General features: G+C 39.0%; 1 protein-coding gene across 3 annotated transcripts in view; it reads right to left on the bottom strand.

Annotated features, from left to right (window-relative positions):
• Positions 1-21253, bottom strand: part of dnajc2 (DnaJ (Hsp40) homolog, subfamily C, member 2) — a 36104-nt gene extending 14851 nt beyond the window's left edge. The window contains exons 1-8 of one of the 3 annotated variants that reach the window (XM_072241164.1): positions 21061-21253; positions 15774-15964; positions 11006-11081; positions 8803-8901; positions 8440-8581; positions 7521-7601; positions 3770-3835; positions 1383-1474 (exon numbers count right to left, since the gene is read on the bottom strand). In XM_072241164.1, the coding sequence (XP_072097265.1) occupies positions 1383-1474; positions 3770-3835; positions 7521-7601; positions 8440-8581; positions 8803-8901; positions 11006-11081; positions 15774-15964; positions 21061-21133 (820 nt within the window). In that variant the 5' untranslated portion in view covers positions 21134-21253. Of the gene's footprint in view, positions 1-1382; positions 1475-3769; positions 3836-7520; positions 7602-8439; positions 8582-8802; positions 8902-10544; positions 10705-11005; positions 11082-11171; positions 11193-15773; positions 15965-21060 lie in introns of those variants that run through there. The other 2 variants (XM_072241166.1, XM_072241165.1) reach the window with 2 other exon arrangements.
• Positions 21254-24185: the final 2932 nt, after the last annotated feature.

The raw sequence follows: 24185 nt of genomic DNA, 5'->3' as shown, positions 1-24185 counted from the left end.
TAGTCTCCACTGGGCCCCGGCCAACTGGATAGTTGAGTGATCTCCGCAGGCCTGTATCCCCAGTTATCAGTCATTGTGAGCACTGGTTCCTTGGTGTCCGTAGAACCAGCATTTCAATCACTTCATTTCAAAACGTATCATGCTGGCACAGTCCTAATGTTCATACATTTCCTAAATTATAAAACTTTATTCCTAAAAAATAAACTTCCTAACTCAGTGCCACAGTGAAAAATATCTTGAGAACCAGCTTATTTTAATACACATCTGGGATTTCTTTCACTAAATTTTATTTCAAGAGTGTGGCAAAGTGCTTCTCAGACCTTTATAGCCAATTCTCAGAATCAGAATCAGGTTTAATATCACCGGCAATAGTCTTGAAATTTGTTGTTTTGCAACAGCAGTACAATGCAATACATAATAAAAAAAATATAAATTACAAAAATAAATATATAAAAGAAAATTAAATTAAATCAGTAGTGCAAAAATATATTGGAAAAAAATACTGAGGCAGTGTTCATGGGCTCATTGTCAGTTTAGAAATCTGATGGCAGAGGGGAAAAAGCTGTTCCTGAAATGATGACTGCGTGTCTTCAGGTTCCTGTACCTCCTCCTTAATGGTAGCAATGAGAAGAGGGCATGTCCTGCGTGATGTGGGCCGTTTTTGATGGATGGCACCTTTTTGAGGCATCCTCTTTTGAAGGTGTCTTGGATGCAGGGGAGGCTAGTGGCCATGAAGAAGCTGGCTGAGTTTACAATTTTCTACTGCTTTTCTGATCCTGTGCAGTGGCCCTCCATACCAGACAGTGATGCAACCTGTCTCGATGGTACATCTGTAGAAACTTGCAAGTGTCTTTGGTTCTCCTTAAATTCCTAATGAAATATAGCCGCTGCCGTGCCTTATTTCTAATTGCATCAACACATTGGGCCCAGGATAGATCCTAAGATGCTGACGCCGAGGAACTTGAAACTGCTCACCCTTTCCACTTTTGATCCCCCAAAGAGGACTGCTGTGTGTTCCCTTGACTTCCCCTTCCTGAAGCCTAGAATCAATTCCTTGGTCCTACTGACGACGAGTGCAAGATTGTTGTTGTGACACCATTCAACCAGCTGATCTATCTCACTCCTGCCTGCCTCCTTGTCAATATCTGAAATTCTGCCAACAATAGTTGTGCTGCCGGCAAATTTACAGATGGCGTATGATCTGTGCGTGGATGGAGAGAGAGTAGTGCGGTGGGCTAAGCAGCATCCTTGAGGTTGGTTAGTGTTGATTGTCAGTGAAGAGATGTTATTTCCAATCTGCACACACTGTGGTCTCCCAGCGAGGAAGTCCAGATCCAGTTGCAGAGGGAATTGTTGATTTGTAGATCAAATATAAAACTTACCAACTAAGGTCCTTATTCTATTCATTTCTTCTTTCTTCCTCTGTGCCCGAGCTGCTCGGTTCTGCTTCTCAATCCACTTCCTCTCATCTCGGCTGCAGTGGAAAAGAAATCAGTAGTATTAGAACTAGATTATTGATCCTCTATCCTGAAGAGGCTTAGTACAGATTTCCAGGTCATGTTCGATTATGAAGAAATGGTCCAATCTGTGAATTAGCCTTATGTGCAACTCTCACTATGGCAGACAATACACCAGGGTCATTAGATTAATGAAGCCGAACTAAAAAAAAATTAAAAATGGAACAGAAGTAGCAACTATTAATATGGCAAATTTGAAAGCTTTTAGCACACAGGTGTTCTAAGACACCTGAAGCAATAAACAGCGAGGTAAGAAAGCAGTATTTAATGGTCTGATTTTTTGCTAGAAAATAAAGAAAAAGTTAACATGATTGAGTAGATAATTGTAGGTCAGGAGAACAGAAGAAATGGTTAGTGTTGAGTGAGGGGTGTCAGCACTACTGCAGAGGTTTTGAGAACCAACTGTAATCCACTAGTGATAGAGAAAGCAGTGTGAAGACAAAAGCAATTATTGGTAAATGATATGAGAGAGAGGGATTACAACCAAAGGTAGCTGTGAGAACAGACCTAATTATAAGTGACATGGACATAAGGGTAGTCGAGGGTGTGTCCAGAGAAGCGGAGGGAGAAATTCAATAATACTTGATTGTGTGAAAGAGAGAGAGAGAGATAGACATGGTTGCTTATGTGGTATGCAGACATTTGTTTTGAAACTCAATCACTGAAGGTGCACATGTCACAGTTAATCTGCACATGAGAAGATTCCACTTACATCAATACAATATCTCCTTTTTGTGGTACTAGTTAAAAGATAAACACTGGGCCTCAGGAGACATCATGTCGTCTTTTAAATATAGTTCCCTTAAGTTCTCAATCTCTCCTCACTGGATTCTGAGAATCAGTCTAGTAATCCACACTGCATAGACACTCTTTCTTGGGTATGAGGAACAGTCAACATGTAAACTGTGGTACTAAAGACCTGCAGCCCAAATGAGAGTCTTGCTCAAAACACAGAGCAAAATGCTGAATTTGAGGGGCAAGCCAAGAATGTCTACATTTGAGGGGAAGGGGGAAAATAAGACATGTACAAAAGCAAGTGGTTGATTATCTGACACACCATCGATGTCTGTGTCATAACTAAAATTGCATTTTCTCCATTGCACTAAGTCATTACTGAAAATATGAACGGTAGGAAACTTCAACACAGATCACTATGTGATTCTGTTTGTCACATCAGTGCAACTGTTGCCACTCACCATTTTATCCTGTCATTCCGGCATATTCCAAGCTACGTCAATAATTCCATGACCATTAAGTTTAGTTAACAGCCCCACAGATACATTTTCTCAAAATGCCCTCTGAAAACCATGTAAATAACATCCACTGACACCACCCAGCCCACCACTAATTTATCACCTCTTGATGAAAATAAAAAATCAGCTTTCTCAAAATAGTCTGCTATTTTACATATATTTGCTGGCTTGCTCCAAAAATATGCGATGTTTACAGTCCTTCTACTCTTATTAAACTCTCTACTCTTCTTAAACTCTCCCAACAGGTAACAGGTGTTAACTGGAATACAATAGACAAACTTTTCCCACCCCCCCCCCTCACTTTTCTAAGACAGTAAAATAAGTATGCAATTTTAGTATCTAAAAGAACTGGTTTCCAAATCAAAATTCTGGCAATTAGGGTATCTACTCTGGTTACACTATTTCAATTAATAGCCAGGTAAGTGAAGTACTTGCCTCTCAATGACCATCATTTTTGCAGCAGACGATTTTCTTCATTGTTTTACTTTGTTAATGTGTATTATAATGAGAAGAATTCCGCAGCTCTTTCACTATCATAAATACTAACACAAATATTTAACAGATGTATCAGTCCCTTCTTCAGATTTCAAGTACTAAAACTGTTCCTGATTAATCCTTTTTCAAACGCAACTGAAATATTAATACGCTTCATATTTTGCCCTCTGCTTTGATCCCTCGTTCCTATGTCACTAATTCAGCAGAAGATTTCTCATTAGAAACCATAACAACTAACCTTGCCCAATAATTGAGGACAGGGGAAAAGACAGTCAGAAATGCAATTAGAATGGTGGCCTGTTGATGATTGTGGAGGGGAAGTGTAATGAGGATATAGCGGGGTTAATTACAGAGGCAACAGCAACTTTGGATACATAACTCAAAAAGACAGTCTCAGTGAACGATTAGATCTGCCTAATAGAAAATTTGCATGCATTTTCATTAAAATGGGTCAAAGGCTTGAAAAATATTGACAAACTAAAAGATGAATTAAAGATTACATACCACTCAGCTTTTTCTTTCTCTTCTTCGTCTAAGTAAGAAAATTCCCGCCAGGAGTCAAAGTTATACCTAGAGAAAATTTAAAATTGACGACGAATGACACAGAGAAAATATAAACCAAATTCTCACAGAATTAGTTAATTGCCAAATGTCAAAAATCAAACCTCTGTATCTCAGGTGTTTAAAACTTATAACTACATGCCCAATTACCAATGACAAGTTTGAGGTCACAGTTTGAGGATAAAGGGGAAGCCTTTTAGGACTGAGATGAGGAAAAACTTCTTCACACAGAGAGTGGTGAATCTGCGGAATTCTCTGCCACAGGAAACAGTTGAGGCCAATTCATTGGCTATATTTAAGAGGGAGTTAGATATGGCCCTTGTGACTAAAGGGATCGGGGTTATGGGGGGGGGGGGGGGGGAAGGCTGGTACAGGGCTCTGAGTTGGATGATTAGCCATGATCATACTAAATGGCGGTGCAGGCTCGAAGGACCGAATGGCCTACTCCTGCACCTATTTTCTATGTTTCTACAACAATGTCAAAATTTCACCTGGCACACTTGTGGCTAGAACAATATTCTACGCTCTGTCCTGGAAGAGATTACCAGACAGACTCAGGAAAAGATTCAAGGATGTGCTCAGTACCTCCTTGAGGAGAAGGATCCTCAAAAATCTCCAGCAAAATTATTGAACACGATTTTCCCTGAATAAAATGACATTAATTTAGTTTGATTGCACTAGGTTTCTTTAACTATTTCTTCCTTTATTATACACTCCATCATCTAATCAACTGCCCTATGATTTCCTATTTCATGTCTACCACCTTTATTGAGCAAAGGAGTTATCTTTGCCATTTTCCAATCTATCAGTACCCTCCTATAATTTATTTTTCAGAAACCAACCAGTTTCTCTCCTGCCTCTGCAGCTACTTCTTTTAGTACCCCTGGATAGGGGCCATGAGCTTTTCCAATACTTACTATTACAAGCTCTTCCCTTCTATTTGAAGTTAGTCCATCTGGTATTGTTGAAACATTGGCAAAGTCCTCCACTATGAAGATGGGTGATTTATTGGTTTAAATGATCTACCATCATTGTACATCTTTGACCTTTCCTTTGGCTTATTTTCCTAGTCCATCCTCTGCAACTTCATATTCTGAAATTGCACTTCATTTGAAGACTCTGCTTTTTGACTAGAAGGCTCCATCCTCAAATTTTATCTGTAACTTTCCCAAGCTGCGATCACAACTCCCTCAGGGCTCCTTGCCTACACGATTAATCCTATCTCATTACATATGACCAAATCTAAAATAGTCTGTTCCCAACTAAGGACTGTATCATATTGCTCTGAAAGACAATCCAAGACGCACTTTATAAATTCCTCTTCCACAGTACCATTCCTAAATCAATTTGTTCAATATGCAGGTTAAAATCACATGAAGTAATTGCAGTTCCCTTTCTTTGGCAGGTCTCCATTTATACTGTGTCCTATGAAGATGTAACACCATGGAGACCTATAGATTACTCTCTCACACGTCTTTCCCCTCATACTCTTTACACGTAAATCGCACTTTGTAAGCAGATCAATTACGTCTGTATCAGTACGCACCACTGTACTATTATGTTCCTTGATTAACATTACCCCACTCTTTCCCTTTTTGCTTATTGTCTCGGAATGAGGACCAACAGAACCTCGAGTTCCCAGTCCTGGCCACCCTGCAATCATTTTTTAGTTTGCTGAATTCAGTGCATACACTCCAAAGCAGGAGTGTCCTTCACTGAGTAAGCAGACTGGTACTTGCATTTGTACTCCAATAATAAGGCATACATCCTCAGGACATCCAAAAACATTGTACAGTTTTTTGTATTACTTATCACACAGGCAAGTCAAGAAGTCAGTCTGCACATAACAAAATCCCAGAAGAGGCATCAATCAGGATGATATTCTTCTCTGAAAAATGCTGATGCTGTGTAATCTTTTAGTAGCAAACTAATCAGCAGAGGACCCCAAGTCTCACACCAGGTCAGGAGAATAGCCCGTGAAATTGCAATGAACCATCAGCCATGTTGCATACTAGGTGCTGCTGGAAAAATGATTTGTTACTGATAGACAAGTATGCTACAGACCATATTGACTAGTGCAATACATCATAGAGAAAGTTTTTTCAAATGGCATTAGGAAGGAAAATGCAAAAAACTGGAATCTTAACTCTAAGCACAGTTCAAACCAATGGAAAAACAATATTTCAGAATCTGAAAAATTATCATACAAGCATTACAATTAAGATGTAAATTTCTCTAAGGAAGGAAATAATTACAATATTTTGTCAGTTTTACTTTATATCCTCAAAATTCAGGGGGAAAGTTGCTTATTCCCAGCATTTTCAATTTTTTAGGATATGACGGGTTCTACATAATACGTTAAATCTACTGAAGGAATAAGCTTTAAATCAAAACAGTGATATCCAGTTTCTCACCCGTTTATAGACCCATGCCCAGAAAACACATCCAAACATCTGAATGAGCTCCCTCAAAATTCAGAAGACTGATGTACAAAACTATTTTCTTCCCTCTCTCCACTTTTAGCACGTTGTCAGTCTTATCAGTCCTGTGTGCTTTTGATGCCATTCGTTACAGTATTGCAGAAGTATGTGATCATATTTAATTATTTTCCAACTTGTGGACAAAATTGACTTATGGACATCTGTAAAATTGGAACTGATGTTACCAAGGATGGCCTGTATTAAATGTGAACATTTTTAAGATGGATCACTGCTAAAGCACAATGGAACAATAGAAACTTGCGTATTTTTAATTTCTGTAAATTATTCTTGTCCTTGTGTAAAAAATATGTATCAAACCTACAATTTTGAAGTCACTTGACTGTGTCCATTTCCACATTATGTTAGTAAATGTAAAATGCCATCCTTTGAATATTGTTCATGATGTTACACTATAATTTAATGCTATGACTATGATCAGCTTATGATAATGAGGCAAACTCATTACTCAAACAGCTGATCCATTTATAAAACACCACACAGAAGCAGCTATTACTTCATCATGATTTAGGAAAAGCTCAAAGGCTTTGGGAAGGAATCTCCAGTGGGGATTTCTAGGGAGCCAAGAAGAGTTTTGATGAAGGTATTACATCCCAAGGGTTAAGACTAGACATACAGTCTTGGCACTCGATCGTCAGTGACATGGATATGTGACTAAAGGCAGACATCTGTGGATGTCAGGCTATTCCAGATCAATGAGTCCTGGGATCAGATGTCATACAAGCAGAAGGCACGAGAGACAGACAGTCAGCCAGCCCGTTGTTCAGAGTTCAGAGCCCTGTTACTGGCTAGTCTAGAAGTCGATATGAAGATCAAATCCCAAAGGTTGATCAGAAGTCCAGAAGTCAAAGCTCAATGGCAAAAGGCTGAAGACTAGAGGACCTGAGGCCTGTCCTGGGGTTGAAAGACTGTGTGTGGTTGGGTGTGAGGGAGAAAAGGGGCTTGTTTTGTTGCTTGCTGAGTTGTTCTGCCAATCATTGTGGGCATGTGATGTTAGCGCCGCAATGTGTAGTGATCTTGTGGGATGTCCACAGCACATCCTTAGGTTGCTAATGTAAGCAACTCATTTCACCGTATTGTGATGTATATGTGATAAATAAATGAATCTTATATCTGAAGCTATATAAGTCGTGATAGAATACGTTTTTCCGGATAAAGGCATCAAAAATACAAGATACCGGAAACAACAAACTTACCAGAATGAATAAAATGCATCAACTTCTTCAATGGAAGAATTCAAATTGCCCAGCTTTGGAACATGTTTGTTTTTAGACCACCTAAGAATAAAATGTGTATTTTTCATAATTAAATGTTTAGTAAACAGTGCATGATAAAATCTTACAAAAGGAAAAGTTTTCAGTAAAATTCAATCAAAAAGTTAAAACTAAATACAAAATGAGAAACATACATTTAAGTATATCCCAGAAACCTCTTTCAATCTAATATGGACAGAGTTGAGAAAAAAAAAACCATGTCTGGTAAAACTGGATTTGAAATGGCAGATAACCCAAATTCATGAGCCATTTAGTAAAATTTATTGGACCTATTCAATTTTCTTTATAAACAATCAAAATTAGGTTTATTATCACTGACATGTCATGAAACTTGTCGTTTTGTAACAATGAAAGACATTAAAAAATTACTGTAGGTTGCAACAATAACGCAAAATAGATCAACACCAGGCTTTACAGTGAGAAAATAGATTGAACAAGTGGGACATTATTGTTGTAGGTCAGCTTTATCAAACTGGAATGCATTTGTCAGGGGTGGAGTTTTTAAATTCATTATATCCAATTCAAGACAAAAAACCGCGACTGTTCAACTGAATAAGAGTTTGGAAATTATGAGTTATTACTAACATGTTAGCGTGGCACTGGAAGCAATATCTAAAACTCTTGACAACCCATTACAATATAATAACAACAGCATATTCCAAAGAGTAGCACTTCAAGCATGCTCTGGTGAAACATTACTGTTCTTGACCTGAGTGGAATTACTTTACCTTGTGATTTAATTCCAAATTTGCAGAAGTAACATTAATGCTGAATTCAATTCTTTCTTTCAATTTAAGTTTCAAACATTCTACAATGGACTATATAGAGATTTTCCCCCTACCTGGCATTCCGTTCAAAGGCTGCCTGGAACACCTCAATGAAGTTCTCTTTTGCTTCACTTTTGGAAGGAATTGTATTGTCAAAAGTGGGATCTACGCTGTCAAATGCGCGACGTTTCAAAGGATCTGACAATATTTCATTGGCTAAAGGGTTTGAGAAAATTATCGACGAATTAAATTGTGCATGTGACTTTGATCATCAGTTAACCTCCCCGAATAGATGACTTTAATCACATTTTAAACAATTTCCATCAAGGTTATACTCCAAATTTTGAGTTTTCTCCCCCATCCACCATCCCACAACTTGATTAAGATTTTTAAAAACAAATCACAACTTTGAATGCACACACCAGTACAATTCTTACCTTTTGTGATACATGTAAAATAATCATTGTCTCCTTCCCCTATTTGTTCTCCTGTTGCTTTCCTTTTGTCTGGATGATGTTTCAATACCATGGCTTTATCTAAAAGAAAATAGCGTGGCTTAAGTTTGTTTCTGTCCAATACATTTCTGAGCAGATTTCATTTCAAAGGTTTAACTTGGAAACTGTGCTAAGAATCGTAAATGATTCAAGCCCTCATGGCTTGCCCAAATGGTGCCATGGTATCAATAATTCATCCACCAGATGAGAATTATTTTTTTCTCTCTCTCTCTGTACAATTTGGTTTCCAGTCTAATTTGTATAATTAATTTTGTAGCTGCTTCAAAAAGTGTGATTCAGAAATTTTAACTTCAAAAGACGTCATTCAAATAGAAATAGCTTTTATAAATTTATTCCATGAGAAGCCACAATTGCATTTTTAGAAGGATAGCAAATGCTTGGTTTAACATTTTGTCTGCAGCCGCATATAAAATAAACATTTTGACGTAATTATAAAGTAGTATTTGCATAATTTATTGAATTATTTAATTGTAAACTATTTTTATATGTGTTTAAATAAGGGGTTTTCAGATATAGATCAGTGACCCTGTAACCTGTCAAAAATTAACAAGGTACATTAACAAGGTATCTGTCCAGCTAGGTACATTCATATTGCAAGTTTCTGGCATCATATCCCTACAACTTTCAACGAATATATTTTTTATCAAAACAGAAGATATTCACCATTTTCCATTCAGTAAACATTGTGCTTGGATTGAACAGGAGAGCAACTGGAGTTTTTTTTTATTATTAGCAGAGGAATGACACCCCCCCGCCCCACACACCAATACAAATATAAGAGAATAGTTGAGTTTGAATATAAATGCCAATGATTAAATTTAAAGTTCCAGCTTTGAAGAATCAATGCTGTTTGATTCCTGGATCCATATCTACGTGCCCAATGCCTGATTGACCTGAAGCTCTTCTAAGCAGTACTGCGAGTGAAAGTATCAATTACATTGATTTCAGTTGATGCATTAGTCCCCCATTGGTAGAAATCATTGTGGTTGGACTGTCTTTAGCTGAAACTGTAGTAGCTGGACTGTTTGTGTTTCATCAACTTCAGATGAAGTCAACCTGGGCTACAAGTAACAATGATGAGGAATTACTCCAAACACAAAAGCTTTCAAATTATTATGTTTTCACCCAATAGAGGTCTCAAAAGGTCTTGAAAACTTCAATGGCTATTGTCTTCACAAAATACACAATAGCCCAAAAGGTGATGTTCAAAGATTCAAAAAACTTTATTGTCATTCTAACCATACATCAGCTCTGCAGGGCAGAATGAGACAGTGTTCCTCAGGGGCAGTGCAATCATAACATAACAAACGCATCACTAAATAATAAACATAACAATAAATAGTAAAACACAACAGCCACATGTCAGTTAAATCAGTTATAAGTGTCCAGTGCAAGTTAAAAGTGTCCAAAACAGAGTCAGGTGGAGCAGCTATTTAGCAGTCTGACTGCCTGTGGGAGGAAGCTGAGGTTAGGCTGACATCATTGATGTGCAAATACTCCAGGAATTGCAGGGTGGGGCAGGTGAATGATTAATTATAGAAAATCAAAAAGATTTTGCTTAAGTTGTGCTATTCCGTCTCTAACTTTATGAAAGTTAATGTCTAATGCTCCACTCATTCAGATCAGAGGTGCCCTGTAGAGGATACTAAGGCATTTTATCTCACCTTTCCAATAAGTTGCAATGCAAAATGAAAATAAAGATAAAAAATCAGGATATCAAATAAGGGAGAAATCTAATTCCCTCCATCACGAAATTCCAGCCAAACACTTTTATATCTTTGATGTTATTGCCCTTCATTGCATCAAACAAAATGCACAGCTGATCTAGAGCATAAACAGAAGCAGAATTAGGCTGGTCAGACTCTCAAACATGCTCTATCATTAAACACCACTGATCTACCATCATATTCCTGCTTCCTTTTACATAAGAATCTAATAATTTCTGGTTCGAACATAAAGGGTAAAGAAAACATCAAAAATTACTCTTCAGGTTCTTTGCCTCTGAATTAGCTATCTAAAATTTCTCAACTGACATTTAAATTCCATGTAACACATATCAATCACAGTACAAAACTAAAAGGGATTCCAAACGAATGAACCCTTCAGTTAGTGGGAAAATACTTACGTGCTGACTTGATTTGTCTCTGTGTTGCTTTGTATCTCAAACGTCCTAACCCAAGAACAGCATAATGATCTTGATTCTGTAAAAGATTAAAAAATCAACTATCAACTTAACCATAAAATTAATACAGATGGACAGCTTAATTGATTGATAAACCAAGATGCATTACTCCAAAGCACTCTGAAGTTCAGACTGAGCTCCTAGCATTTAAAACTTGTCTGTTCCCCTTATGTTTTAACCGTAAACAGGAACTTATTACATCAAAAACAGAAAATACCCTTGTCCCTGAAACGTTGACTGTTTCCCTTTGTGTGGATGTTTCCTGACCTACTAAACTCTTACAGCAGCAGCAATTTTGGTTTTCAGAATCTTTCACATTTTCCCACAGAATATACTTCATTTTTGGTGTTTTAAAGAAACCCCATAACAATGGCAAATAACAAAAACCAGATTGATTAAATGTACTATTTAGCAGCAGTTTATTAAATCGGCTGATTGGATTTTACCATCGGCCTTCATACTTTGGTCCTTTGTGACTTCGTATCCTTTCAGATATACTGGAACTACTTTTTGTTTAATGTTGCGCAGGTGGGATTATATATTTAATTAAATATAAGAATTGATTTGGAGAAAACTGCTATCAAGTGAGGATAAAAGAAACAAATCAAAAATACTGTGTTATGAAAAGAAATGAGCTGAGAGAGTATGACGAAGGCTGGAGGACTGAGAGATTAATCAGGACAAATGAGAGCGAGGAAAGGAGATACAAAACATTGCAGATTCTGGAAATTTGAAGAGTTAGTGGATGCTGGAAATACCCAGCAATTCAGGGAGCATCTACAGGGAGAGTAAAGTAAGTTATGTATGATTATTGTTCATTAGAATTGCCCAGCTACAGCACAAACTGGAAAAGCTGGTTACCAAACATTCACTGTTGAGTCCAGAGAGTGTAACATGCCAAACTGAAAGATGAGATACAATTCTTTGAGATTATTTTGGGTTTTGCTGGAACAATACAAAAGGCCAAGGACAAAATAATGAAAAATTAAACTGACTGGTAACTGAAAGCTCATGATCGCCTTTGTATTCTGAACAAAGGTGCTCTGCTTTGATTTCTCTGACACAGCGGAGACAACATAAGCAATGAATACAATGCACTAAATTGGAGGCCACAAAAATGAATCCACGGCCCACCTGAAACAAATGTTTGTATCCTTACCACCACCAAACAAGTTATTCCCTCTCCTTTCTGCATTCTGAAGGAACCACTCTTTATGCAGCTTACTTGCTCTCCACTCTCCTAACCTTCCCATGCCTGTAACTGGAATGCAACATCAGTGAATAGCTACTTCTTCTATCAACATCCAAAGATTCAAAAACACCTGCTGGTTGGTTCCAACTTCTTTTATTTCGGATTTCCATCAGCTGCACAGTTTTGCACCTCTCAGTTACAGCACTTGTTTCCCTTTCCTCTTTCTTTCTTTCAATTTACACATCCTTTGCACAAATCAGGTGGAATACCATGTGCAGTTCTGGTTGATCTATTATAGAAAAAAAGCTTTTGAGAGTTGGTGCAGAAAAGGTTTACCGGGGTGCTGCCTGGATTAGAAGGTATTAGGTATAAGGCAAGGTTGATCAATCTTGGACTGTTTTCTCTAGAGCACAAGAGGCTGAGGGGAGACCTGATAGAGTTTTACAAAATTATGAGAGGTATAGATAGGGTAGATAGTCAGAATCATTTTCCCTGGGTAGAAATGTCAAGGACTTGAGGGCAGAGCTTTAAGGTGTGAGGGAGAAAAGTTAAAGCAAGTTTTATTTTGCACAGAGAGTGGTAGATGCCTGGAACTTTCTGCCATGGATGGTCATACCAGAAGCAGATATGACAGTGGCATTTGAGAGGCTTTCCGACAGGCACATGAATATTCAGGGAATGGAGAGATATGGATCATGTGCAGGCAGAAAGGATTTTTAAAAAATGTATCCATTTATGGGATGTGGGCATTTATTGCCCATCCCTAGTTGCCTGTGAGAGGTAATGATGAGCTGCCTTCTTGACTGCTGCAGCCCTGAGGTGTAGGTACACCCACAGTGCTGTTAGGGAGGGAATTCCATGATTTCGAGCCAGCGACAATGAAGGACAAGTCAGGATGGTGAGTGACTTGGAGGGGGATTTCCAAATGGTGGTGTTCCCAGGTATCTGCTGTTCTCGTCCTTCTAAATGGTAGTGGTCATGGGGCTGGAAGGTGCTGCCTTAGGAACTCTGTTTGTGTTGTTGCAGTGCATCTTGTAGATAGTACACACTGGCTGCAACTATTCGTCAATGGTGGAGGGATTGGAAGCTTGTGGAAGGGGTACCAATCAACTGGGCTGCCTTGTACACTGGATGGTGTCAAGCTTCTTGAGTGCTGGCAAGTGTCAAGTATTCCATCACACTCCTGACTCGAGCCTTGTAAATGGTGGACAAGCTTTGGGGAGTCAGGAGGCAAGATACACGCCACAGGATTCCTAGCCTTTGACCTGCTCTGGTAGCCATGGTGTTTATATGGCTAGACCAGTTCAGTTCCTTGTCAATGGTAACCCCTCCCCCCCAGGATGTTGATAGTACGGTGATGATGATGCCACTGAATGTCAAGGGATGATGGCTAGAGCCTCTCTTGTTGGAAATGGTCATTGCCTGGCACTTGCATGGCTCAAATGTTACTTGCCACTTGTCAGCCCAAGCCTGGATATTGTCCAGGTCCTGCTGCATTTGGGTATGAACTGCTTTACTATCTGAGGAGTCACAAATGGTGCAGAGCATTATGCAGTCATCTGCAAACATCCTACTTCTGACCTTATGGAAGGAAGGTGATTGATGAAGCAGCTGAAGATGCTTGGTCCTAGGACACTTCCCTGAGGAACTCCTGCAGTGATGTCCTGAGAATGAGATGATTGACCTCCAATCACCACAACCACCTTCCTTTGTGTCAAGTATGATTCCAACCAGCGCAGGGCTTCCCACCTAATTCCCACTGACTCCATTTTTAGTTTAATCTAGTTATGGTGGGCTGTATGCTATACTGTTCTAGTACTCAGGTACATTCTAACCAGGGTAGAGTCTGATATAAACATCTCTCCCATTTTATCCTAGCTTTTAGCTATACAAGTTGAAGTTCCACTGAACGTTTATTTCTAAAAAAAACACTACCATTATTTTTCAATAAGTTGCTTTGCCATCTCCCTGAATTTCTTTGAGTTTGTGCTGGAGTCTGAGTCACAGTTTGTACAGCACAGAATGAGCCTTTCAGCCTATCACATCCAAGCCAGCTTTTTTCATCTACATTAATCCCATCTGTTTGTACAGGGCCTGTATCCTTCTATGCTTTGCCTATTTAAGTGCCTGTATCCCTTAAACATAGTGATCGGATCTGACCACCACTTCCTCCAACAACAATTTCCAGATACCAATTACTCTGTAAAAACTTTCCCCTGAAGTTCCCTTTAATACATCTTCCTCTCACCTTAAACCTATGATCTCTTGTTTTTGTTCCGAACACTTCCACTATATAGAAAATGCCTGAAATTTTATTTAACCCAATTTGTGTGCATGTAAACCCTACAATTTTGTCCACTTACCAGATCCAATGTTTCCATAAATTTCAACATCGGTCTATACTATTTACTGCCTGGGCAGGGCGAAAAGCATTATCAAGGATGCATCTCACCCTAACCATGGACTTTTTACTCTCCTCCCATCTGGTAGATGCTACAGGAGCCTCTGCTCCCGCACCAGCAGGCACAGGAAGAGCTTCTTCCCTGAGACTGTGATCCTGCTGAATCTCACATCATAGAGCTAGGCAGTATTGCACCCATATTGTACTGATTCAGTACCTTTACATTTGCGTGCTGTAGCACTTACTTTTTATTCGCAGTTATTTTGTAAATAACATTATTCTTATTTTGTAAATAACACTTTCTGGTCAGATGCTAACTGCATTTCATTGGCTTTGTATCTGTACTCGGCACAATGACAATAAAGTTGAATCTAATCTAATCTAATCTATGCCCCTAATCTTTATAGCACCTACAAATTTCAATAAATAACTCACCGTTATGTTGTCCAAATCATCAAAATAAAATCAATAACCGAGGACTCACAAAACAATTTGGATCAGTCAGTACAACACAGGAACAGGCCCCTCATGAAACACTAAACAGTCAGTAGATCACAGTAGATACCCATTAACCTTAATCTATTTTCTACTACCAAATAAATCACCAAAGCAGGTCAAGAATTTGCCTTCAGCTCTATGAGCTTTAAATTTAATCAGATTAATCCATGGATCCTTGTCAAGTGCTTTCAGCAGGCTCACATCATCGACAAGCATGTTTGGAAAAAATGAATTACCACTTGGAGACACACCAACCCTATAACTTATTAGCACAATGTTAAGCGCAGCTTCGCTCACCAGATGTTCTTAATGTACTATTTCCAACATTTTCTATTTCTAAAGTAGCATTCATTTATGGTCAACAGGCTGACGTGGCAAAGCTATGATGGAAATCTTTATCAATTCTCAATGACAATGAACAAGATGAAAATAAACAACCTGACTTTCTAAAATTATAGAGATTAATGTGCAGGTATTAAAGAAATAACCAATAAATTAAAACTGACAAAATGGCTCAAGAATCAAAGCAAATGAATACATTAGGAATACAAAAGTGTATTAACATGCTTAAATTGCCATTTGACTGCAGACAGAAATTTTAACCATACACCTATACATACCTTCCAGTCTTTTGGCTCAAGTGTTTTCAGCAATGGATATTCCTCAAGTTGTAATTCTTCATCTTCTGACTCAGAAGATGATTCCTTCTCATCTTCCAATTCATGAAAGGAAGCTGATACATTCCTTGCCCGTCTCTTTACAAGTGCCTCAAACCATCTTCCAACTGGCTCCACTGGGCACAGCACAGAAGCTGCATGGAAAATGAGATCACTTGAAAAGGTCTTGCTGATACAGACGTTCTTATGACAATAACTAAAAATATTATTAATATACTGTACTATAATGAAGCAACAAACCAAGAAAAGAACTAAAATTCTGAGTGTAGTATATGAGAGAGATTAAAATCAGAAAATAATAGTTAATATTTGGATTTTAAAAATCTACAAAGCAGAGAACAATGAACACAGGCTAGCTGTTCCTTCAATTCAGTCCTAAGGCAACGCAGTTCAAAAATTTTGCATAGTGAATATCAGTGAGTTCACAGCACTCATTTTTAGAGTAAATTAGACAGTGGTCTAAATCTGCATAGTTAAATGCCAAAATCTCTATATATTGCTGTTTGATTTACTCAGCTGTTCCATTTCACTAGACTAATAATGAAATTAACAGAATCACCACTGAAATACACAAGGTTGTAGAGTTGTTGTGATTATGCATTAAACCTATTAACATTCATACATCTCAAATATAAATACCACAATCAAGTCTTAATTACAATCAACCAATTTTTTCAGAGCTAAAAAAAGATGGAATCTCAATACTACACAGGAGATATTTTTATAAACTGAAATTTAGTTTCATTATCATCCCCTACTTCGATTCCATTTGTGCTCAAAGTTACATTTTAGACATGATTAGTCTCACATCTCAGTGAGCGTTCTTCAGACAGACGTTGTATCCCATCCTGATAACAAATACTCAGGGTCCCTGTTGCTCTGCTGCAAACTGCTGCTCAAGAACTATGAAAAAGCTGTGGGTAGTCAATAAGCTTTGTGCATGGCAGATACTAACCACTAAATCTGTGAAAATATCCAGCCCAAGAATGAGCACACCTCTCATGAGATATCTCACCAAATATTTTTTAAAACTAAAAAAACTATATAAATTGAACCTCAGGTATAATTCTGAAACATAGATTTAAAAAGTTAAAAATTCTAAAACGAAGGGTTAAAATTACTATTCACTGAAGATTCCTTTTCATGAAGCACTGAAATTTAACTCTAAACTGTGCATTTTCATTGTAGACTAAATCTCCAAATAATAAATAACAGATTTAAGCTGATGTGGTGCTTTGCTAAGATTAAAAATAATTCCTTTTGGAATCAATCTAGATCTATTTTAAAAAAAAACTCCTGATTGGCAACAAGGTTAACTTCCAATAAACTTAAACATCGTTGTTACAGATTTCCTTCCCCACCAATGGTAGCATTCATATGACTTGCTGAGAAGTTTTACCCGTTAATCTTCGCAGTGAAACCAGATTTGTCCAAAATTAGAACATTGTAGGTTCATCCCACTGAAGATGTCAACTGATGCAGGGTTTAATCCTGAAATGTTGGCAATTCCTTTCCCACCCCCACTGACGCTGCCGAGCCCCTCCAGCAGACTGTGAGTGCATGATCTACTCACAAAAAAAATTATGCCACTTCAGAACCCATTCATATATTGCAAAGTGCTTGAGGTACTGCCAACTTGAAACTACTATATATAAAAAATATGATATCTGTTTCTTCACTGCTTTTCCACTCCATATTCAGCATTAATATTGTTACAGGAATGGCTGATGCATTGAAATTTAACAAGAGGTACAAAATTTCTGGTCAAAGTAGTGATAAAATGAGAACCAGCAGCAAAATTAACCCCAATGTTTTCGATCAAGTGTTGCAGAGTATTTAAAACTATAGTTAGTTACTGCCTGTTTTGCTGCTGGGGTTTAGAACAGCATTTAAAACTATATCAGAACCAAACATAGAAAATGTCATGTAAACACACCTGCATTATAAATTATAGAATTACAAATAGCAATTGACATGCTGCTTTTGCTTCTTTCTTTGCTCAGTAATTATACAAATCTTTAATGTTAGTGGCAACATGGATTATCTGTGCTACTATTTAAACATGCTGTTCAATGCACGGCTCAACAAAGATCAAACCAGGTCACCCTTAATAAACCAGCTAATTTACTGCTTCCCCACTGATCTCTCAAATCAATTGATGTTCTCAATAGCAAACAGCAGGGTTGGATTTATAATATGCTTCTAGCCAACTTATGCATTAACCATGCTAAACAACGAGTTTGGTAAAAAAAAAAATTGTGAAATAATTGATATTAAATTTTTATTATGAACCCACTTCCAATTGACATTATTTTGGAGAGTTAAGCGTTTCACAAAGTAGAGTAAATAAATTTTGAATATCATAAAGTAAATAAATAGTTTAGCCCATCTTAGTAAATCGCAATGTGGGATCAGGAGTGGAAATGATACGTGAGCAGGCACAAGTTCCTGGGCATCAGTATCTGAGAGGATCTGTCCTAGGCCCAACAATATTGATGCAATCAAGCAGGCACGACAGCAGCTATACATCATTAAAAGTTTAAGGAGATTTGGTAAGTCACCAAAGAATCCAGTAAGTTTCTATAGTGGAGAGCATTCTGACTGGTTGCATCACCACCTACAACGAAGGCTCAGGATTGAAAGAGGCTGCAGAGGGTTTGCAGACCCAACCAGCAGCATCACAGGCACATGGCTCCCCACTGTCAAGGGCACCTTCAAAAGGCAATGCCTCAGGACGATGACATCCATTATTAAGGGCCACAACTGGGACATACCCTCGTCTCGATACTGCTATTAGTGAAGAGTACAGAAGCCTGAAGACCCTCATTCAATGTTTTAGGAACAGCTTCTTCCCCAATGCCATCAGATTTCTGAATGCTCCATGAACACTATCTCGCTATTCCCCTTTGCACTATTTTTATTGTAACTGAGAGTAATTTTCATGTCTTGAACTGTACGGCTTCCACAAAACATCAAATTCCACGACATATATCTGTGATTTGATTCTGATCTGCAGAGTGTGCATTGTTTTTAAATGCAAGATTTGCTTTATTTTCAGTCAACGGAGGCCCAGCTATCAGTGTTCAACCCAACAACAACTGGTTTTATTTAGCCACACAAATGTTGATGCATAGTAACACTAAAACCACAGGCGGATAACAGGTTATTCTACAAGTACTGGACTAAAGCACAAACGGCAACTATGCTTAACAAAATCAAATTCATTAAAGGAACCTCAGCAAAGCATGATCATGCACTTACCTCTTTCCCATGAGATCAGAGACATTAGGCTTGATAGCATATCAATCATGGCTGAAAGTACCAGATTGCAGCTCAGCTCTCCACTACTGAGCCGCTATGATTTTTGCCAAGAACTCGTTCTAAAATTTAATGCTGAGATAACTAAAAGGTAAAACATGTTTCTCCCTTGTCAGATTAATGCTGACTAAGCTGGCAACAACTTCATTCTCAAGGAGACTGCAAAGAGAGGATGTTTCCATAGCATCTGAGGATAGCCAAACAGTTCTTTATGTCTGGGTTATCTATCTGTTTTATTTGTTTCAGGATTTCAGATGGTCTTTGTTAGAATTTCATTAATATATTTCCCAACATGCCTTCAGTTCCCTCCCATTTATAGTAACATATTACTTTTCATCCTCATACCCTGTCTACCAATACCCCTCACTGCCAGCTATTGTCTTTATCATCCCCAACATTTGTGAAATATGAAATTCTGTTTAAGGTTAAGCACTGTTCCAGAGTTTCTCAGTTCCAATCTTTGCAGAGCATATGGCAAATAAAAAAATATACAACAACTACAGTGACTGTTGTCTTACAGATCTTCAGTGAACAGCTTGGCCTTTTGTCATCTTGTTGGTTCTTTCACAATTTCTTTGGTTTGCTTTAAAGATCTAATTTTACTCATTGTCATGTTTCTGTACTTCACTTGCATCACTGGAGTAAAATCACGATCTACTGGGAAGCTTTCCGCTTTCTTCTCTACCGTTTATAAAATACTATTCTTGCAACTTGTCACCTCTCCTTTTCTTTTCCTTTCTCAATTTTTAGTTCCCCCCAAAAAAAATCAAAGATTGTTTTCCTCTTCCCCTTCACTTCCTCTAATTAAGAAATAACCTTTTCTTCCCCATTTAAAATCTATCAGATTGATTATACAATGTAGAATAGATTATACAAATGGCAAACCTCAACAAAATTGGAATGTATCAATGTATTTCATGAAGGATTCATGAATTATCAAAATCAAAACTTGTCATAATTTGACTAGCACTTAACCCTGAAATTTTTAAAATACCTATAATGAAAATTATTTGCCGCCCTGATGCAATATTTATTTATTGAAATACAGTGTGAAATAGGTCCTTCCAGCGAGCTGGGTCGCCTAGCAATCCCTTGATTTAACCCTAGCTTAGTCACAGGACAATTTACAGTGACCAATTATCCTTTGAACTGTGGGAGGATATCAGAGCATCTGGAGGAAACCCACAAGTCACGGAGAGAACATACAAACTCCTTACAGACACCAGCAGCAAATGAACCTGGGTTGGTGGTACCGTAAAGCATTGTGCTAACCACTACACTACCGTGCCACTTGTTTCACTAACTTGCAGGTTACAGATCATCACTGACCTCTGAAATCTTCAACCTCTGTGAAGGCTATCAGGAGCATATAAGATTTTGTTCACTATTCAATTAGATCTCAGCTTATACACTTCATCCTTTTGTCTCTCGAATGCCCATATCTCAATTTACTTCCAAATCGAAAGTTCTACCGATTGGCCACGAATATACTCAACCACTAAGTACACTTAACTGTCCTCCGAGGTCGAAAATGTTAAAGACTCCATGCAAAGTAATTCCTGATCTCAGTATTAAATGAGATTATAAAACAATATCCCGTCCTGCACACCACACTCAACCCTCAGGTGCAGATTCTCAGAATCGCCTACGACTCAATACTCTAAATATTGTGAAGTATAACGCTCAAACCTCATGAAGGTGGAAGAAAAATCACGGCATAAAATCTCATTCAGTTGCCGAAACATTAAAAGCGAAGGTGTTGTGAATCCACCAACCGCGCTGAGGGGCAGGAGTGTGCTGCCAACCTGATTTCAGCGGCTCGGTCTCTACCCCGTGCTGAAGCTCGGGCCTGGGGCCGGGGCAGACCGACCAGGAGCGGCGCTTCCCACCCCGGCGCTGCGTCGAATCTTACCTGCCAGGGGCTTCAGAACGGCAGAGGCCAGGCCCTCCGGCGCCTCACGCAGCATAACTGGGTCACTGACCATTCACCATCCAAGGGGCTGCAAACCCACCCAACCAGGCTGGCACTGCGACAACGCTGAAGATCCCCACCGTGGCCGCGGCCGCCGCCACATGAACCGGCCGGCTGCTCTCACCGGAACACTTCCGGGGGATGGCCCTCCTCCCGGTGCAAGAGGTTAATGGGTCTGTAGAACCTGGGGGCTGCAGGGAGAGTTCCGGTCAGCAAGCGTGGAGGGGAATTACTAGGCTAGTTACAATGGCAATGACATCTCACCTTGCATGGATTTCGTGCTCCGAATCACTTTTACCACACAACTGGACAGCAAGCAAAATAATACACAAAAAGCTAGAGGAACAGGCCGGGCAGCATCTGTGGAGGAGAGTGAAGAGTCGAGATCCGATCTGATGAAGATTCTCAGCCCAAAAAGTCGACTGTTTATTCCCCTCGATAGATGTTGCCTGACCTGCTAAGTTCCTCCAGCATCTTGTGTGTGCTGCTCTGGATTTTCAGCATCTGCAGGATCTCTTGTCTTTTAGATCAAGCAAAACAAGTTGATGTCAAATGAGGAGACGTAGAGCTTGTTCAGCCAGGCAGGAGGGGGGTGGCGGGTTCTGCTGAGAGAATTCAAGGTCCTTATGGCTGATGGAACAAAAGGAACAAGCAACGTTCATAAAAATCCGTTAAATAACATAATTGTCTGAAAGCAGTGAGTTTGGGTTGATCTGCTGTATGGAGAGGAAGGTGCGGGACCATCCAAGAAAGAATTGATCCTCGTACAGCGATGAATGAGCCCAGCTCCTGGACAAGATAGGTCTACTTCGAGGGAATCTCTGTTGGCTTGATTCCTCTGGAGTTCTGTGTTAATCTTAAGTGAAGCCCCTGACTCCGCCATAGCTGGGACAGTAAGTGTTTGCCAGGAGGCAGATGGGCAGTCTGAGAGATCACATTCCTTCCTTTACTCTGCATTCATTCAATAAAGGGCTTCGGCTTGTCATTTTCTCAATAAAGGGACTTAAGCTTCACAAAGCAATCCCAAATACCTCCTCCCTAAACAGTCATGGCTAAGAATTCCCACGAGTCGAAAGAAGATGCAATACTTTTCCAAGATATTTTAAGAAAATCCTCGAATCCTAAGAGCAGAAGGAATAGGAGTCAACCATTCAAACCTTTGCCCCTTCTCCATCACTGATCATAACTAATGTCTTGCCTCGACATAATTTTCCTGACCGAGCTCAAATTTGTTGCTTTATATCCAGAGATGTAATATATCTGTTGTTAATGGCTGAACTCAACAGCTCTCTGCAGTAGACAATTCCAAAGCTTTGCCAGCCTCGGAGTTAAGAGATGCCTCCCTACCTCAGTTATAAATGGTCTAGCTTTTATTTTGACATTTTGATCCCTTGTACTGCATTCAATTGGAAATTAGCAAGAGAACACCTGACCGCTTGAGTGTATATGCGGTTGAAATGTTTGCCATATTGTTAGCACTAGAATGGAGTGAGCAGGTTGATTGTAATAATATTGTGATATGTAGCGATTCTGTATCGGCCCTTGCTGGAGGTCACCAGGATCTGCTTTATGAAATCCTGTTTGCAAATTCAAGACTGGCTGGACAAGGCAAAAATATCGCATTCATGTGGGCTCCAGCACATTCGGGTATTATGGGAAATGAGACAGCAGAAATGCAACCAATGTAGCCTCTGCAAAATCTTCAAATTCATTGGTAGCTGCAAAATCAGAGGGGAAGAGCATAGTGTGGAGAAGGATAAATCAACAGTGGCAGCAGCATTTGGATAGAGCAATAAAAGGAAGACATTTACATTCAATTCAGTACAGAGTAGATATGGGAAGAAGTAGGGGAGTAAAGCCGAAGGAGCAAGTAATGACAGTATAAGTAGACTGAGAATTGGGCACAGCAACCTTAATGGCACCCTGGCCATCATAAATAAGCATCCGACAGGTTTTTGCGATCTATGTCAGGAGACTGAAACAATAGAGCATATCCTTATTTTATGCTGGAAATTTGCACAGGAAAGGTAACAAATGTCACAACAATTACGCAAAATAGGACTGGTAGAGAACAGTGTTAAAGGTTTATTGGAATGTGGGGAGAGTGATCAGGGGAGGAAATGGTTGTTTAGTTTTTTAAGGGTGACGGGACTGGAAAGACGGCTTTACAGTGAATGGACAATGAAGGACAATAAATCCTGAAGATGGCAGTAATGCAACAGTGTGGATGCCACCTGCCGTAAAAACTCAAAGAAGAAGAAACCAGAGCATTAGGAGATCACGGGGAGAACTCCTCGTGAACCCAGTCACCTGCATCACAAAGTGTTGTGGTTACCACACTACCATACCGCCCTAATCTTGAACATTTACTGTCAGGGTTAGTGTTATCCTACAGGTTTATAAAGTTCCTCTGTCCTCAGTGCTAATCTACACTTGCTTTAGTAAATGTGACAATGATAATTGGAGCTCATCTTCTACGTTTACAGGCAAATGGGGGGGATAGCTGGTGGCATGATCGAAGTCTCCCCACTGTTAAAATGTGAGTTTAATGCTTGGTCCATCTAAAATTGGACATAGAGTAAGTATTCTGACACATGGAATAACAAAATGCATTGAGAGAAGGGGAGGAAGTCAATATTAGGTGTTAGGGACACCAGGGTGAGAATCTATTTCAGGAAGTGTGAAGTCCCACGTTAATGCACAAGAAATAGATTAAATGGAGTGATAATTTATGGAGATTTAAATAAACTTTAAAATGTAAATTTAAAGAAACTTCTCCTACAAAAATATATGAACTTTTATTGTCAAGGATAATTAATGCAGCAATAACTCGTGCTCAGATAGGAAATGCATATCTATGTCTTCCTGAATACAGAAATTACACACCGAGAACTGTGGTAAACGGAAATGAGTGAGAATAATTAACAGGTCATGCAATATCTATGAGGGAGGACAATTATTACTGACAGAAGGTCAGTAACCACAGATGGTTCTATACTAAATAAAACGCTGTTGTTTCCAAGAATAGCGACACTGGAATCAAATCACCACAGCCACGAGCAGCG

The sequence above is a fragment of the Mobula birostris genome, chromosome 23, assembly GCF_030028105.1.
Source record: "Mobula birostris isolate sMobBir1 chromosome 23, sMobBir1.hap1, whole genome shotgun sequence".
Lineage (NCBI taxonomy): Eukaryota > Metazoa > Chordata > Chondrichthyes > Myliobatiformes > Myliobatidae > Mobula > Mobula birostris.
The sequence above is the reverse complement of the archived record's forward strand: the minus strand, read 5'-3'. Positions and strand labels throughout refer to the sequence as shown.